This window comes from Helianthus annuus, chromosome 2, assembly GCF_002127325.2.
Source record: "Helianthus annuus cultivar XRQ/B chromosome 2, HanXRQr2.0-SUNRISE, whole genome shotgun sequence".
NCBI lineage: Eukaryota > Viridiplantae > Streptophyta > Magnoliopsida > Asterales > Asteraceae > Helianthus > Helianthus annuus.
The window spans coordinates 128658978-128674489 of NC_035434.2; the positions used below are offsets into that span (position 1 = coordinate 128658978).

Here is a 15512-nt window from a genome sequence, read left to right on the forward strand (position 1 = left end):
TTTGGCATTGCACTAAGAAAGCAACTTTTTTAAATAAATTTTAAAAAGCCTGATAAAAAAATGTAAAAGAAAAGGCCGAGTGTTGCATAAGAACCCCAATTCTGATATCAAAAAGTATGGTAAATTTAGTTAATAGGTTGGGTATTGCACAAAAAAAACAAAACTATAAAAATATATCTTTAAGTCGTTTAAAAAAATCTGAGATAAAAAGTAAAAACATAAGAAAAAGAAACAAAATTTTGAATAATATTTGATTGATAGACTGATTAAGATAAATGAAACCGATTTATCAATAAATATTCGATTGAGTAAATACAAATCTTCTCCCATAATATATTTTGTGTGTATATATCTTCATATACGTCCATATATACAAACCATAGGCCTTCCTCTCCAAATTGGCATCTACAATGGCGGAAGCTAGGAACTTTCAACAATCAATCAGGGATCAAACCCACGTCTCAACCACATTCGCAGCCCACCTTCTCTCCAGAAAACACAACTCTAACGTTGTTTTCTCTCCGGTTTCAATCCATGCTGTCCTGAGCTTACTAGCCCAGGGTACCACAGGTCGAACACGCGACCAACTCCTTGCTTTCCTCAAAACAAATACTACCCATAACCTCAACTCTCTTTATTCACAGTATGTGTCCTCTATCTTTGGGGACAGTAGCTCCAGTGATGGACCTCGGTTGTCTTTTGCAAACGGGGTTTGGGTTGACAAAACCCTTTCTTTCAAACCTTCTTTCAAGCAAGTTGTCGACGACGTTTATAAAGCCGTTTGCAAACAAGTCGATTTCCAAACGAAGGTCAGTCCTAACTTTTTTTTTTTCTTTTTCGTTTCTATCAGAACGTAGATAGTTTATTATCCGATACAAAATATTTTGTTTATGGTATATATATTAACCAAATCCAAAGATTGCTCATCAGTTAAATGTTCTATAAATGATTATTAGTGTGATATAACGGTTATGGTATGGCTAACATATTATTTATTGATTATCGAAGGCTGCCGAGGTAGCCGATGAAGTGAATTTGTGGGCTGAAAAGCAAACAAATGGCCTTATCAAAGAACTCCTTCCTGCTGATGAAGTAAGCAGTCTCACCAGACTCATCTTTGCAAATGCCCTCTACTTCAAGGGAACATGGAGTGTCCCCTTTGACCGAGAACGGACAAAAGAATCCGATTTTTACCTCCTTGGTGGAAACAAAGTACAGGTTCCCTTCATGACCAACAACGAATTCAAAGTTGTGTATGAATATGATGATTTCAAAGTACTAGATCTTCCCTATTTACGAGGTGAAGAAAGACGTAAGTTCACAATGTACTTTTTCCTCCCAGATGCAAAAGACGGCCTTCAATCATTAGTACAGAAAATTGGTTCCACATCTGACTTTTTAGATAGTCACATTCGAGGTCAACAAGTAGAAGTCAGGCGGCTTTTGCTACCAAAATTTAAGATCGAATTCAGGTTTAAAGTTTGTGATACGTTGAAGGAATTAGGGCTCGTGTTGCCATTCACGGGTGAAGATGGTTTGACTGAAATGGCTGATTCGTCTGCTGGTGAAAGGCTTCATGTTTCGAGCATTCACCAAAAATCTTTTATGGAGGTGAATGAAGAAGGTACAGAAGCAGCGGCCGTTACATATGAGCCGGATGAAGGTTGTGCGTGGAATGAAGAGGAGCCCAGGAAGGTGGATTTCGTAGCGGATCATCCGTTTTTGTTTGTGATAAGAGAAGATGTGACGGGGGTTGTCTTATTTATGGGACAAGTAATTGACCCGAGTGTTGGTTGTAACACTTGTTGAAATCTCTATTATCATGAATACATTGTCTCTTGTTTTTGTTTGGACTCCTTTATGATAAGCCATTTCTTTTTGTGTTTGCTATTGATTTTTGTACCATCTGGTTTTTGGACTAAAACACTATTGCATCTTAAGCCATATATTTAAATTCAAAATAGTGATTGTTGCCGCGCTTCAGCGAAAATGGCGATTTGGTTAAATATCATTGCTGCTTTGTTACTTGATAGATTCATCCAACTGAACCCAAACTCAAAGGAGGAGCAGTCATACCATCTAAAATGTTTAATATACTTGTGTTAATATCTTCTTGCTGAACATCTAAATACAGCATGGTACAACAAATGGAATGAGGGAGTCATTGTAATACTTGTTAAGGCTCACATAACATTACTAAATAAGTCGCTGACTGGCTGAACTATGCTATTTTTATACAACTAGATATAAAACCTTTTACCTTAAGCTGCAGAACCCGTTAAATCAAAATCGATAAGCATCTCTAATATAGGAATCAGTAAAACTTTCATGAAAATGAAACGAATTATCAAATAACTTAAAAAAGAAAAAATAAAATTTATATACTCAAAACCTGTTAAATTAAATCAATACACATCTCGAAAGCTTTCCTGAAAATGAAACGAGTTAAGTGGGTCACAAATAAACTAATCATTGATAAACTTAAAAATCGATACTAATCAAATAAATAAAGCAAACAAATATAACACAAAAAACAGTACTTAAGTAATTAAATGAAAAACTGGATTGTGAATCACTATTTACACCCCCTATTTACTAATTACCCCCCCCCCCTCTATCAAAAACATCATATCCATCAATCATTTGCTTTTTGTTTTTAGTCTTTTTTATTATATTTTATTGTTTTTTTGGTCTTTTTGTTATTAGTAACGAATTATTATTATTATTATTATTATTATTATTATTATTAAGCTTATTACTTAAGCCTTAAGCTTTAAACTTTTTTTTTTTACCTTTTTAGTTTTTTTATGCTAGACATCTTTTTATTTTTTTACCTTTTTAGGTAAAAAGGAGAGCATCCAATTGCCGGCACAAACAATGAGTTAGGCCGTTTTTTAATGAAGTTAATCTTTAAAAAAAATTACAATTCCTAGATTTTTTTTTTTTAAATAAATATACTATCACTTTGTGATTCACCATTTATCACCAAGATCTCACATTAACTAAGGAAAGAAAATTCTAGAAAGCATATGGTAATTTTATAATAGCATAATATAATAATGAAAATGATGGCGATAAAACTGTGTTGCTTATGGATGTCACATACAATACGAACAAGTATAAATTGTCTTTTCTTGAAATTGTTGGTGTAACTTCTACCAACAAGACAATCTCCATAGCTTTTGCAGTTATGCGTAAAGAAACAGAGGAGAAATATCTTTGGGCATTAAACTGTTTAAAATCAACTCTAGATGAGAGCATGCAACCACGTGTTATAGTTACGGACAGGGAGTTAGCTCTGATGAATGCATGCGAGAAAGTTTTTCCGAATGCTACCCGATTACTTTGTAGGTGGCACATTTCTTAAACTATCAAGTGCCTGGTGAAACAAGTCCATTCATAAATCAAGATATTTACGGAAAAAAACCATTCAAGGACTATGATGATAATATGGGCTACTACGCCAGTCCATTTGTAAACTGCCAAGTTCCTGGTGAACCAAGTCCGTTCATGACACAAGATACAGACGGACAAGGTTTTTTTTTTTTTTTTTGCCAACCTTTTAAACACACCAGGATATGATTTCATGGGGTTGAACCAAGATATTGTCGGACAAAGTTCTTTCGCCAACTCTACAAGTGCGCCAGGCTATGACTTCATGGGGTTGAACCAAGATCAAGCATCACAGGTGATACACAACTATATTCATCTAATTCCAAAAATCTTCCGTGCGTATGTTACACGCATACATAACGTGTTAGGTGATGGAAATTGTGGGTTTCGGGCGACAGCTTCTGCTCTCGGGTACGGTGAAGATGAATGGTTATTTATCCGGAGATCACTGATGGAAGAGCTACTCGAGTTTAGAAATAAGTACACTAAGGATTTCTTAGGCTCATTCGAAGATGTGTTCACGTCCTTGGCTTGGTCAGGATCGGGGGTTGCACCTGAAAAACACTGGATGATTATGCCAGAGGCAGGATTCTTGATTGCGAACAAGTTTAATGTGATCGTTCATTTTTTATCTCAAGAAAAAAGAAACAGTTCTACTTCTTTTTCGCTTTGGAGAGGCCCTCACGAGTTCCCAGAAAAAAAAATTACAATTGCACACGTGAATGGTAACCATTTTATAATGGTAGAATTGCAAGGAGAGTATCCAATTGCCAGCACAAACAACCTATGGAAATTAATGAGAGAAAATGATGCAACTGGCTGGGAGAATATATTCGAATGTACGTCAAAATATGTATAATTCTTGGATAGCCCAACCTGCTACATTTGGGGGTGTATAGATTAAACCTCGGTATGTAAATTATTAAATGATAATAATAATAATAAAAATAAAAATAAAATAAAAATAATAATAATAATAATAATAATAATAATAATAATAATAATAATAATAATAATAATAATAATACTAACTAGATGAATAATAAACAAATAATAAATAACTAATAATTAAATAAAAGAATCAAAAAAAAAGACAACAAAAAGACTAAAAACAAAAGCAAGTGATTGATGGATGTGATGTTTTTATAGGGGGGTGTAATTAGTAAAAAAGAGGGTGTAAATAGAATGAGCCTAACATAATTTTAGAACATGCAATGATGACCTAACACCACACGCAGCTAGCAGGTAGCTAGCCACAAAATAGAACAAGGCACCAAAAACATAGACCAAAAAAAATGCATCAGACCATACATACAAATAGCACACAGCACTACCATCCAAGACTACTAAGATTGAAAGCTGCCCAGGTACTCCAACTCAGATTTGGCTGCTTCGAGCGAGAGCTGACCCATAACAAACTTAGCGCCCTAGCATCACTAAAAGACCTCTGAACCGAGCATGGCACCAGGTTGAAAACAGGGTCATTCCATGCCCTCCATAGATACCAAATCACTGTTAGGCAGACCACTTGGAAAGCCTTTTTGAAATTTTGGTATCCACTAATGTATTTATGGATAACAAGAATATCTCTTATACTAAGGGCATGTTTGGCTAACCTTTTTAAACCAACTTATTGACTTATTAGCTTTTTCAAAAAGCTAATAAGGAGATTTTGTGTTTGGCAAACCCAAAAGAACTTTTCAAAATGACTTGTTGTATAGGAGAAAAAGTCATTTTTGAAAAGTCATGATTTTGTGACTTTTTGAGAAGCTTTTAACTCTTCAAAAACCAAATTACCATATTATTCCTGTTTTAACTTATTGACTTATAAAAGAATGTCCATTTTAGTCATTTTACATCAATAAGCTAAGCCACACACTTTTTAAAAAAAAACAACTTATTGACTTATTGACTTTTCCCACCCCATAAGCTAATCCAAACACTTTTTTAAAAACTCTTTTTTCAAAAAGTTATAAGTCAATAAGTCTTTTTCCCAAAAAGTCCTTTTTAAGTTAAATAGGCTTAGCCAAACATGCCCTAAAAATGCGAAAATGTGAGGCCCTTTACACGATTATGAGACAAGCGACCAAATTGTTTGTGCGAAACTGCAATTCAGAAATAGTTGCTCAACCGTCTGTGGAAGATCACCACAAACACGCAATTTGTCAACTCCAGATGGATATTTCTCCTCACTAACGAACATAGCGTAGGAATATGATGTGTGCAAAATGCAACATATAAATTACATCAAATGAGGCATAAAACTAACCCTTTTTTAGTACTAATGTTGGAAAAAGAGTGTTTTTGTCTTACTTTTGAATTTACTGGACCAAATGAGCTTAAACGATAAAAACGAACAAATATGCAGCAAAAACCAACATAAATACAAAGAAAAGGAATAAACGTGACATGCCCGACCCCTCGACATCATCCCCAAGAGCAAAAACAAGAAACAGAAGACTGAGCACGGGTCGTGCCCACTGGACATAGGGATGGCAAAAAAGCCTAAGCCCGACGGGTATACCCGAAACCCGAAACATACGGGCCGGGTATACCCGAAGCCCAATGGGTATGGGCCGGGTATGGGCTTAAAAATAGAAAAAATTCGGGTATGGGTACGGGTATGGGATTTAGTGATACCCGCCCGATACCCGGCCCATTTACCCGAATAATACCCGAATTATATATTTCCATATATATAAACTTAGTAAATGTACTTATTACCTTCTCTATAGTCATATGTGGCTATTTATTTGGCAAGTGTTTTGTTAACATATAACTTATTTTTAAGCATGTATATTGAATATGGAAGCTATCACCCTTTATTATGTGGATGTTTTATGCAAATAGGTGGTCCTGATACAATTATTTAATTAAGTAATCGTTTTAATTTAGTTTAGTATATGTGGTCTGATTATGATTGTAAGTTATTAGTCATATTTTCATTTATTATATTCATTAAAATAGTAAATTATATAAACATCAAAGTAAAAATTGCATATTTGTCCTAACATGTATTTTTAAGAAATTAACGGGTATACCCGATACCCGCGGGTATGCCCGATACCCGACGGGTAATTACCCGAAAAATACCCGACGGGTAACGGGCCGGGTATGGGCCAAAGAATTACAACCGGGTACGGGCCTGGGATTACCAATACCCGGCCCAAACCCGGCCCATTGCCATTCCTAACTGGACACGGGGGCGTGGAAAGCTGTGGAAGCTTCTACGCCTACCACGGGGGCGTGCCCAGCTCAGCACGGCACGTGGTCAACGCTAAGATACGCAGAATGTTGCAAAATCTTGGTAGTACAGATACGCTTCTGCCCACGGAGCCGTGCCCAGCGAACACAGGCCGTGTGGAGCCCTATGCTGACAAAAGCAATTAATGAAGGAAGAGAAATGGATGGCCACGGGGGCGTGTCCGCTGGACATGGGGTCGTGGCCTGGCTTCTGTTCAGGCTATAAATAGGGGTGCTTGGCTCACTTCAAAGGCATCCCTTGGCAAACCACTACTCTCCCACTTTGCCATCACTCCACCACCACTACACCTGCAACACCCACCACCATCATCCATCATCCATCATCTAACCTTAGAGTGTGTAGTAGTCTCGGGATCCAAGATTGATAGTAAGAGTTCTTGTCAATCAAAGGCCATGTTTGGCTAAGTCTCTTACATCACTTGATGAAGACAAGTATTTAATGTATTACTTTTGATTTTTAATCTTTTCGCACTTTTTATTTGTTTTTTGTATTAATGACTTTAATAACTAGGTTCTTATGTTGAAGGTGAAACTTCTTTATCATTTGTCCGTGGTATCTTGGCATTACTTTACTGTCTATATAAAGTAAAAGATTTATACCATTCATATCTCTACGGTCTATATAGAGATATGTTGGCTACCTGATCGGGGGTTAAGGGAATGGTTTAGTAAGGTTCTTGCCTTGTTCACTGTATAGATCATGCAAGGACCTGGGTCAAGCTTACTAGCACCTCCTTTAATACCCAATGGTATTGGATGGCGGGGTGCGAATGGCTTGACCCCCTCATATGTAAACTACTATTAATACATTAAACCGGCTACTTCGGATTATATCCCTGCTGACTCAAACCACTTAGCCGAGGGTAACATCACCTTCAAAAGAGGGGCCTACCACTTTTCGCATTAATAACTTAATTAATTATGTTTCAATATTCTGACCCTTTGGGATTGTATCCTTGCTGACTCAAACCACTGGGTTGAGGGTAACGTCACCTTCAAAAGAGAGGCCTACTACTATAACTAAGATAATCTCTTAAAAAGTGAAAAAGTGTGAAAATCATCAAAGGATACATTAAAGGCGAGTCGATCCAAGTGATTCATCTTGTCTATCTGTTTTTATTTTATTTTTTATTTCTGCATTTTTAGTTTTTATTTTCATGTTTTAAAATCTTTTCTCAAAATTTTAGATTGGTTAGACGTTGAGGATAAACCAACTAAAAGCTCTTGTGTCCTTGGACGACCTCGGTATCTTACCAATGCTATACTACGCTCACGATGGATGCACTTGCCCATGTGTGTGTTTAGTGTTAGTAGAATATCGTGTTTTATAAATTTAAAACTTGACTAATGCGTAAAAATGGGCTAAAATATCAATAAAATCATAACACACCTAACGCACACCAAGTTTTTGGCGTCATTGCCGGGGACACAAGGATTTTAAGAAAGTTAGGAATCAACGGCCTAATATTTTTCTATTTTTTTAGGATTTTTCTTAATTTTTCAACTTCTGCAGACTTCATCACGGGGTCGTGCCCACTGAACACGCCCCGTGCCCAATATTTGTTACTGGCAATCCTGTTTTAAGTCAGATAGTAGCTGAACACAGGGCCATGCCCACTGAACACGCCCCCGTGTCCAAACACCAGCTACTGAAAACAGAACTGTAAGATCCCGACGGTTGGTAATTTCTGACACAAACATGAGTGATATTGATTATTTTTACTTTCGCTCCTCTTATGGTGAGTGGTGTCAAATATGTGGTGGATCTCATAAAGATTGAGAATGTTACTTTCTATATTACACTCCCCACCATATAGACCCATCGTTTCCCTATAACCTTAAGATGCGAAAGTAAAAACGATCCCTATCTCTCCCCCGAGCGCCCTCAACCATTTCATTTGGATGACATAATTTTAGAAGAATTATGTCAGTTCGATGAAATAATTCTCCAATTATTAACAGAACTTGAGATGGATACAAGTTATCGATCTCAAGACAACAATCAAGGAGAATTATTGGGGACGCATTCGGAATCTAACAACATCGTCGATACCAATAGCACCTCTAACTCTTGTGAGGACATGAGCGATAGTTGTCCCTGTGTCGATTGTGCAGTGAAGGACTCTCTATCGGTTTCCGTCGATGTGTTCATACACCTGCGCGATTCGACATACACCTTCTTTAACGAGAGCCCGGATAAGGGGAATAAAGGTCGGTTTCGCCCACCGGTATTTAGCTTAGGTTTTACCCTTTCCGATAACTTCTTACGTTCTTATCTAAAGCAAGGGCAATTAAGGTACCTTAGGCACTTCGGTGTTGTTCCGTCTAGTAAGGAACTGCCCGATCAGGACAAATTCCTTAAAATAAGACGAAACTTCATAAAAACTCACTAGCCATGATCCGTGTCCAGGTCAACACGCCCCGTGCCCGCCTAAAAATTGACCATGGGGTCGTGTCCGGGGTAACACGCCCCGTGTTCAGAATACGGACAAAATGTGTCAGAGTCATATCTGACCACGGGGCCGTGTCCATCCTACACGGGGCCGTGGCCAGCGTGCTGTCGTTTTCTATAAAGTCAGCATGATTCCTGCACATTTGGACCCATTCCAAAGACCAAGATCTGCTGGGATTTTCACATATACCCTACAAGGTATAATCCAAAGAAGCTTCCCAACAACCATCTTGTCTTTACCACTTTTGTCTCTTGCTTTCTTCTCAAAAACTCCTCAAAACCTCCATTAAAGCTTGAAACCTCCATGTTTTTAAGCTTACTTGTGATATTTGCTATGTTTTTAACCAAGAAATCTTATCAAAAATAAGTTTTATAACACTTTTTAAGTTATTTATGCTTTGAAATGTTTCAATAGTCAGAATAATAATTTAAAGCACTAAGATTCCTTGTTTCAAAAACCTACAGAATGGTGGCCACGGGGCCGTGCTCAGCGAGCACGGGGCCATGGCCGGAGTTACTGTTTCATTATTTGAACTTTTCGACTTGTTATCTTAGAATTTTGAACCAGAATAGCGGAACCTCTTCAGCTCACTAGAGGAACAGTCGTAGGGAAGCAAGGCCATCGATAGAAGCAACCCTTGTGCGTTACGTAATGGCGCTAAGAGAGGCACTCGAAGAGATGACATCCGTGGAGGAAGTCCTAATTGACCACATCAATTATCTAATGGTGGGACCAGAGAGTAGCTTCCAAGAAATTAACCTTTTGCACCAAAGGTTGAACATTCTTGCAATGCCGCTTATGGAACCAAACTTCCCACAAGAAGATTGGAACTTGGCACAAGAAGTTATTAATCCCACTGGATGGGACGACATTCCCCCGGAACCTCCTCTAGATGCCTTACAAGAGGTTTCGGTTGAAGTCGCACCTCCTCCACATGAGGAAGACAATGAGCCCGCTTTCCTTCTCCCCCGTGAGATAGAGGAGTGGCTTAATGATGTGTGAGGGGCACTCTCCGGAAAGAAGTTCTAAAAGCCATATTCAACCGAATACTTCAATTTTCTGGATTTTGTTGCTCTTATAATAAAAATATATAGGTTAGAACTTCTTTGTGGTTTAAAATTTCTTGCATTCTAGGACCTACTTATCTACCTTAATTTTTTAGTATGTACTTTTTAAATTTCTAGGAACTATGTATCTCACTCTTTAATGAATGATGGTTTTAAATTATTGAATGGTGTTTGGATGATGTTGTAATGGTTGAACACACTCAGAAAGGTGGAGGTTACCAAGAGAACTTTAAAACCACACCCCATGCACAAAAACAGAGCCTCCTGACAATTTTCCAGCATTACAGCAAGTTCAGCACGGGGCCGTGCTCAGCCCAACACGCCCCGTGCCCAAGGCTCTGTAGAAATTTGCCCAGTTCAGGTAATGGGACACGGGGCCGTGCTCACTGAACATGCCCCGTGCCCAGTCTTCAGTTAAATTTTGGTACTGGCAATCTGACCACGGGGCCGTACCCGGACCAACACGGGGCTATGGCCAGACGCCCAGTAACACAAACTTTGTTTTTCAACACCTTTTTACACATTCAATCAACCTAAAAACTTATTTTTGGGACACATTGAGGACAATGTGTAATTTAAGTGTGGGGGATGCTAAAACCTTGAATTTTGCAAGTCCTAATAACAAGCCTTACACAAAACTCTATTGGAACCACTAATCATCCCAAATTTTTTTCAAAAAGTTTTCATTTTTTTTCCTTGTCTTGGTTTAATTTGAGAATAACAAGTTCTAAAAAGGTTATATTTTTACAAATTTACAACCAAAAGCGTCGTGATAAAAAGAAGGAACATAAGAAAATTATGAAAAGCATAACAAATCTAATTAAAATTTGATTATATATATACTTGATCACATTAAAAACCCATTCCCACAACAAGTGAGTTTTGAGCCTTTATTGAGCATACAAGCATATACTTTTAAACTAAATGCTCATCTTTCGTTTCTTGTGTGAATAGCCGCTTGGTTCTTACGACTCTAGAACTTGCCACGATGATACATTCCCGGTCCTTACTAACTTAAACTCAAGTAAGTAAATGATGGATGCATTAGGACTAACCCATTTTCTTTTTGTAGGACCGGTTTTACGACCGTTCGATTGCGTAACGAACGTTTCACGTGCGGAATCCGTGAACGAACGTGACCGAACACACGATAACGTACTACTAATGTGATTCCATTGATAGAATTGACGTGTACGGTACAAGAATCACAAATACAATACTTTCTCTCTCTACTTTCTCTCTCTAGAAAGTCTTCTTTCCAAGTCTCCTCCTAAACTCTTTCAAGAACTAACTAAACTAGTGACATAATCCCCTTTTTATATGGTCAAGGCTATTTAATGAAAGTTCACACTAATTACAAGTTTGCCACCTTGCCATTTCTAACTAAATATGACATTATGCACTTGATTCCTTCCGGCTTTTCACTACGACTCGGATTGACGAAGGCGATAGACAAAATATGCATCAACAATCTCCCCCTTGGATATTGCCGTAGTCAATCTCGTAGTGAAACTCGTAGCGGCTTGACTTTCTTTCTCTCTCTTGAGTTCCTCTTGCTTGAACAGAATCCCGGTGGATCTGTCTTCAGCTTCCGTTGTTCTCTTTCTTCAGATTCTTCAGGCTCCCCCTTACGTCAAGCTTCCGTGCTTTTGGGATCGACACCTGGCTTTGCGTATCAACAGATTGAATGTTGACAGAATCTTCAGTGAGAGTCTTCAACATGACATTCTCGGATATAGCTTGGTCTTCTTCAGAAATTCTGCCTGGATCTTTCTTTCTTTGGCTATAACTTTCATCAGACTTCCCCTATCACCCTGCTAGGATAGACATCTGGGATTTGTTACCACCATCGAAATTATCTCCTGGCTTCTCTCTGTTCAGCTCATCACCTGCATATATCTCAAACACTCTATCACAAAACAGAATAATTGTGATTCAACTTAATGAATCAACAAATCATTTGAGAATTTTTACAAATTAAACACTGATTACAAATTTGAAACATTTCAATTATTGATTCAACCTAATGAATCATTTTAAACATTTCAAACGACTTAACCAACCTGTATGTTCATCAAGTTTAGCCTTTGAGATTTTGAAAATCAGCTCTTCACCATCAGTTGTCGAAAATCTTTTTGGATTTTTGAAAATATGAAACATAAATGCAAAAACAGAAATTTAAATGCAAAACAAACATATTTTTGTGAGTTTGTGCAAGAGGATCATATCAGTTTTTGAGACATAACACAAGCACCGTTAAGCTTTTAATCGTTTTAAGTTCTAAACGCTTCACGTAGATTGACGATATAATTGTCCTCTTAAATTTTCATACAATTTTCAATCTATTCAGGATACTATTTAGATGTTTTATGAACTTAGTTCAATTCATGTGTCCCACCTCTTGAATATACTCCCGTATCCAGAATCCCAATATTCAGTCTTACAGGTATGAACACTACAACGATGTCTGTATATAAATTAGGGGAAAGATGCGAGAACTGAGGGATCTCAGGTCAGAACTTCCGTTCAGCAGAGAGATATCAGCTTCGACTTAGCAGTGTGTCCCCTTTAGAGGATCTTTTCAGCTACAACAGATGATTATCAATTTTATTGTCTAATCAACTGAGGGCTTTATGCTATATTTCAAGCATTTTGCGGAAAGTATTAGCCAAGGACTAGGTCAGAACTACCGTTCAGCAGAAGTCCCGGAATAATACCCCAGACATCATAGAGTACAAACACCTAGTATATCAGAATACGAGACCTTTCAAACGAGATTTCAGGGGTTACCTATATATCCAAGTAGTGTTCCCCACGAATTTCACAAGTTTGAAATTTTAGGTTTATATCCCGAATAAATCTACTAAATGTACAAAAACCTATCGTCACATCATCAGTGAGACCGTTTATCACATTTTACATTACATTTCTTTAGCGTACTGTGATAGTCCACTGATTTACTATCATTTCCTCTTTTTCACAACAAAACTCGTTTTTAACTTTTTCAATGTTTTTGACATTTTCAAGTTTTCTATTTTTTTTAAAATTTTTCTCCCCCTAAAATCAAAATATGTTTCAATTTTGATTTTCTGGGAAAATTTGAAACAAACTGTACAAACTTGACAACCTGATGAGAATCACTTCAATTCTCTATCCACCTGGCATAAACAATCAGAACTCCCCCTCACAACAAACTATTTTCCCATTTTCAAAACACTTAAGTTTGTTTTAATCAAAATGGCTTTTCCGGAAAACTTAGTTTGTTTACCAAACAGTTTAGGTACGGGGTTACTTCATCATCTTGTTTTCTACACAAAAGTAGGAAAATCCAAGTACAAGTTAATGTCCTTGATTTACCATATGCAGTCCAGAATCCTCTGTACCACTTGTAAAACATTCACAAACACAACCAAACCTCTTTACCGTTTGCATGATTGACGTTACCGAATAAAATTCAAGAAAGATGCCGATTCATGATCCACGATACCATCTTGGGATCTCCGGCAATTCCTGCAAAATCTTCAAACACAGATTTAAAAAGATGCCGATTCATGCTCCACTCTTACAAACCTGGGAGCTCCGGCAAGTCAGGTTTTTTCCTATTTAAAAAGTTTCACCCAAGCCTGACCAGCCTTGGGTGATTTTGAATTCTTGTTCAACAATGGTGGAAAATTTTTCTCATCCATTGTTAAACTAGAATTCTCGACCTTTACCTCAACACATGGCTCCTCTGGCTTTAACATTCCAGAATCATTGCCTGAATGTGGCTTGTCTGACTTTAATGAGTCAGATTCATCGCCGACATGTGGCTCCTTTGTTTTTGAAGAAACAGATTCATCGCCAGGAAGTGAAAACTTCACTTTCTTCTTTTTCTTCTCCTCTTTTGTCCCCAAATTTGTATCTGATGAATTCTTTTTGCTTGTCTTTACAGCGGAGGTAGTAGATTCATCAGAACTTTTATTCTTACCAACGGATGAACCCGAGGACAAAATCTTTTCGAGATATTCTCTCGCTTTCTTTCTCTTTTTCCTCAGTCTGTCTTTCTGCCCCTGTGAAAGTTTCACTTTCTTTTCTTGAACTTTAGGTTCTTGGACCTTCTGTTCTTTGACTTTCTGGTCTGAAACTCTCAGTTCCTTTGGCTTGACAGTGACTGGTTTCTTTGCCAATTTCTGAGAATTAACCCTCAATCTTTCACTTGATTTCCTTGGGCAATCTCTGGCAATGTGTCCTTTGATTTGACAATTATAGCATCTTCTTGTCTCAAATCTCTGTCTCTGGCAGTTAACAGCAATGTGTCCTTGATAACCACATTTGTAACACATCCTGTTATCGTACCAATCACCATCTTCATACCAAACGCTCAGATCAAAGCACTGTTTGGCTTGGTGATATTCCTTTCTCCTCTTGATTGTTGGATTTGTCTTTTGAGCACTGTGGTCAAACCTGCACCACTTATTACCAACATTTTTTGAGTTTTCATTTTTCAATTTTTGTGGTTTTTGATTTCGATTGGATGATCGATCTGATGAGCTTTTATTTTCTTTTTGAGCATTTTTCAAATTTTTAACTTTTTGTTTCTGTTCTACAATCTTCTTAACAGGTTTTTGCTTAGAACATTCTCCCTTTTCAGTCGATTGCAAAACAGTTTTCTGAAATTTTTCTTTTAATTTTAAAAACAATTTTTGTTTTTCTAATTTTTCATTTACATCATCAGATTTTTCATCGCAATCTTCAACTTTGACTTTGTCAAAGTTTGTGACATTGTCACTTATTGGAACTGAATTGATCGATTTTGGACAAGGAATATTCAACTTGTCAGATTTAGTCGCAAAACTGATCAATTTCTTCTCAAGTTCATCTATCTTGATCCTGGAATTCTTAGCTTCTTCCTCAAGCTGAGATATTCTCTCAAGATGAGACTTGATGGAATTTTCATTCTCAACCTTCAAAGTTTCAAGAACAGATGTTTTATCTTCCAGAATTTTTATCTGTTCTTGAACTTTTGATTCATTCGCTTTCAAGTTCTTGTTTTCCAACTTGATCCAGAAATCTTCATCTTCTGATGATTTCTGTTTACTTTCAAGCTCTTTTACCAACTCTTTAATTCTCATTTGAGCATATTCACCTTCTTTTTCAAGTATGATAATTTTCTGAAGATGGGAATTTATAATTTTCTGTTTTTCAATGTTGTTTTTACTAAACACATTTCTCCCATCTTCAAGAATTTTCATTTGCTCTTCAAATTCTTGATTTTTCAAAGTTAAACTATTAAAATCATTTAACAGTTTGTCATTTTCTGTTTTTATTTTCTCACAATTTTCATGTAACCAAAGAA

General features: G+C 37.1%; 1 protein-coding gene across 1 annotated transcript; it reads left to right on the plus strand.

Moving 5' to 3' along the window:
• Positions 1 to 410: 410 nt before the first annotated feature.
• On the plus strand, positions 411 to 4252 carry LOC110894594 (serpin-ZX). The gene is made up of 4 exons (XM_035982131.1): positions 411 to 809; positions 1009 to 1788; positions 3352 to 3493; positions 3576 to 4252. Exons 1-4 carry the CDS (start codon positions 411 to 413, stop codon positions 4250 to 4252), a joined length of 1998 nt encoding a protein of 665 aa, XP_035838024.1.
• The last annotated feature ends 11260 nt before the right edge of the window (positions 4253 to 15512 follow it).

What these genes read in the sequence shown, in the direction of transcription:
- LOC110894594 (XM_035982131.1), top strand. Translation starts at nt 411, where the DNA reads ATGGCGGAAGCTAGGAACTTTCAACAATCAATCAGGGATCAAACCCAC. An exon ending in AAGTCGATTTCCAAACGAAG is followed by an intron (nt 810 to 1,008) that starts GTCAGTCCTAAC and finishes TGATTATCGAAG; the next exon opens with GCTGCCGAGGTAGCCGATGA. An exon ending in GACAAGTAATTGACCCGAGT is followed by an intron (nt 1,789 to 3,351) that starts GTTGGTTGTAAC and finishes ATTACTTTGTAG; the next exon opens with GTGGCACATTTCTTAAACTA.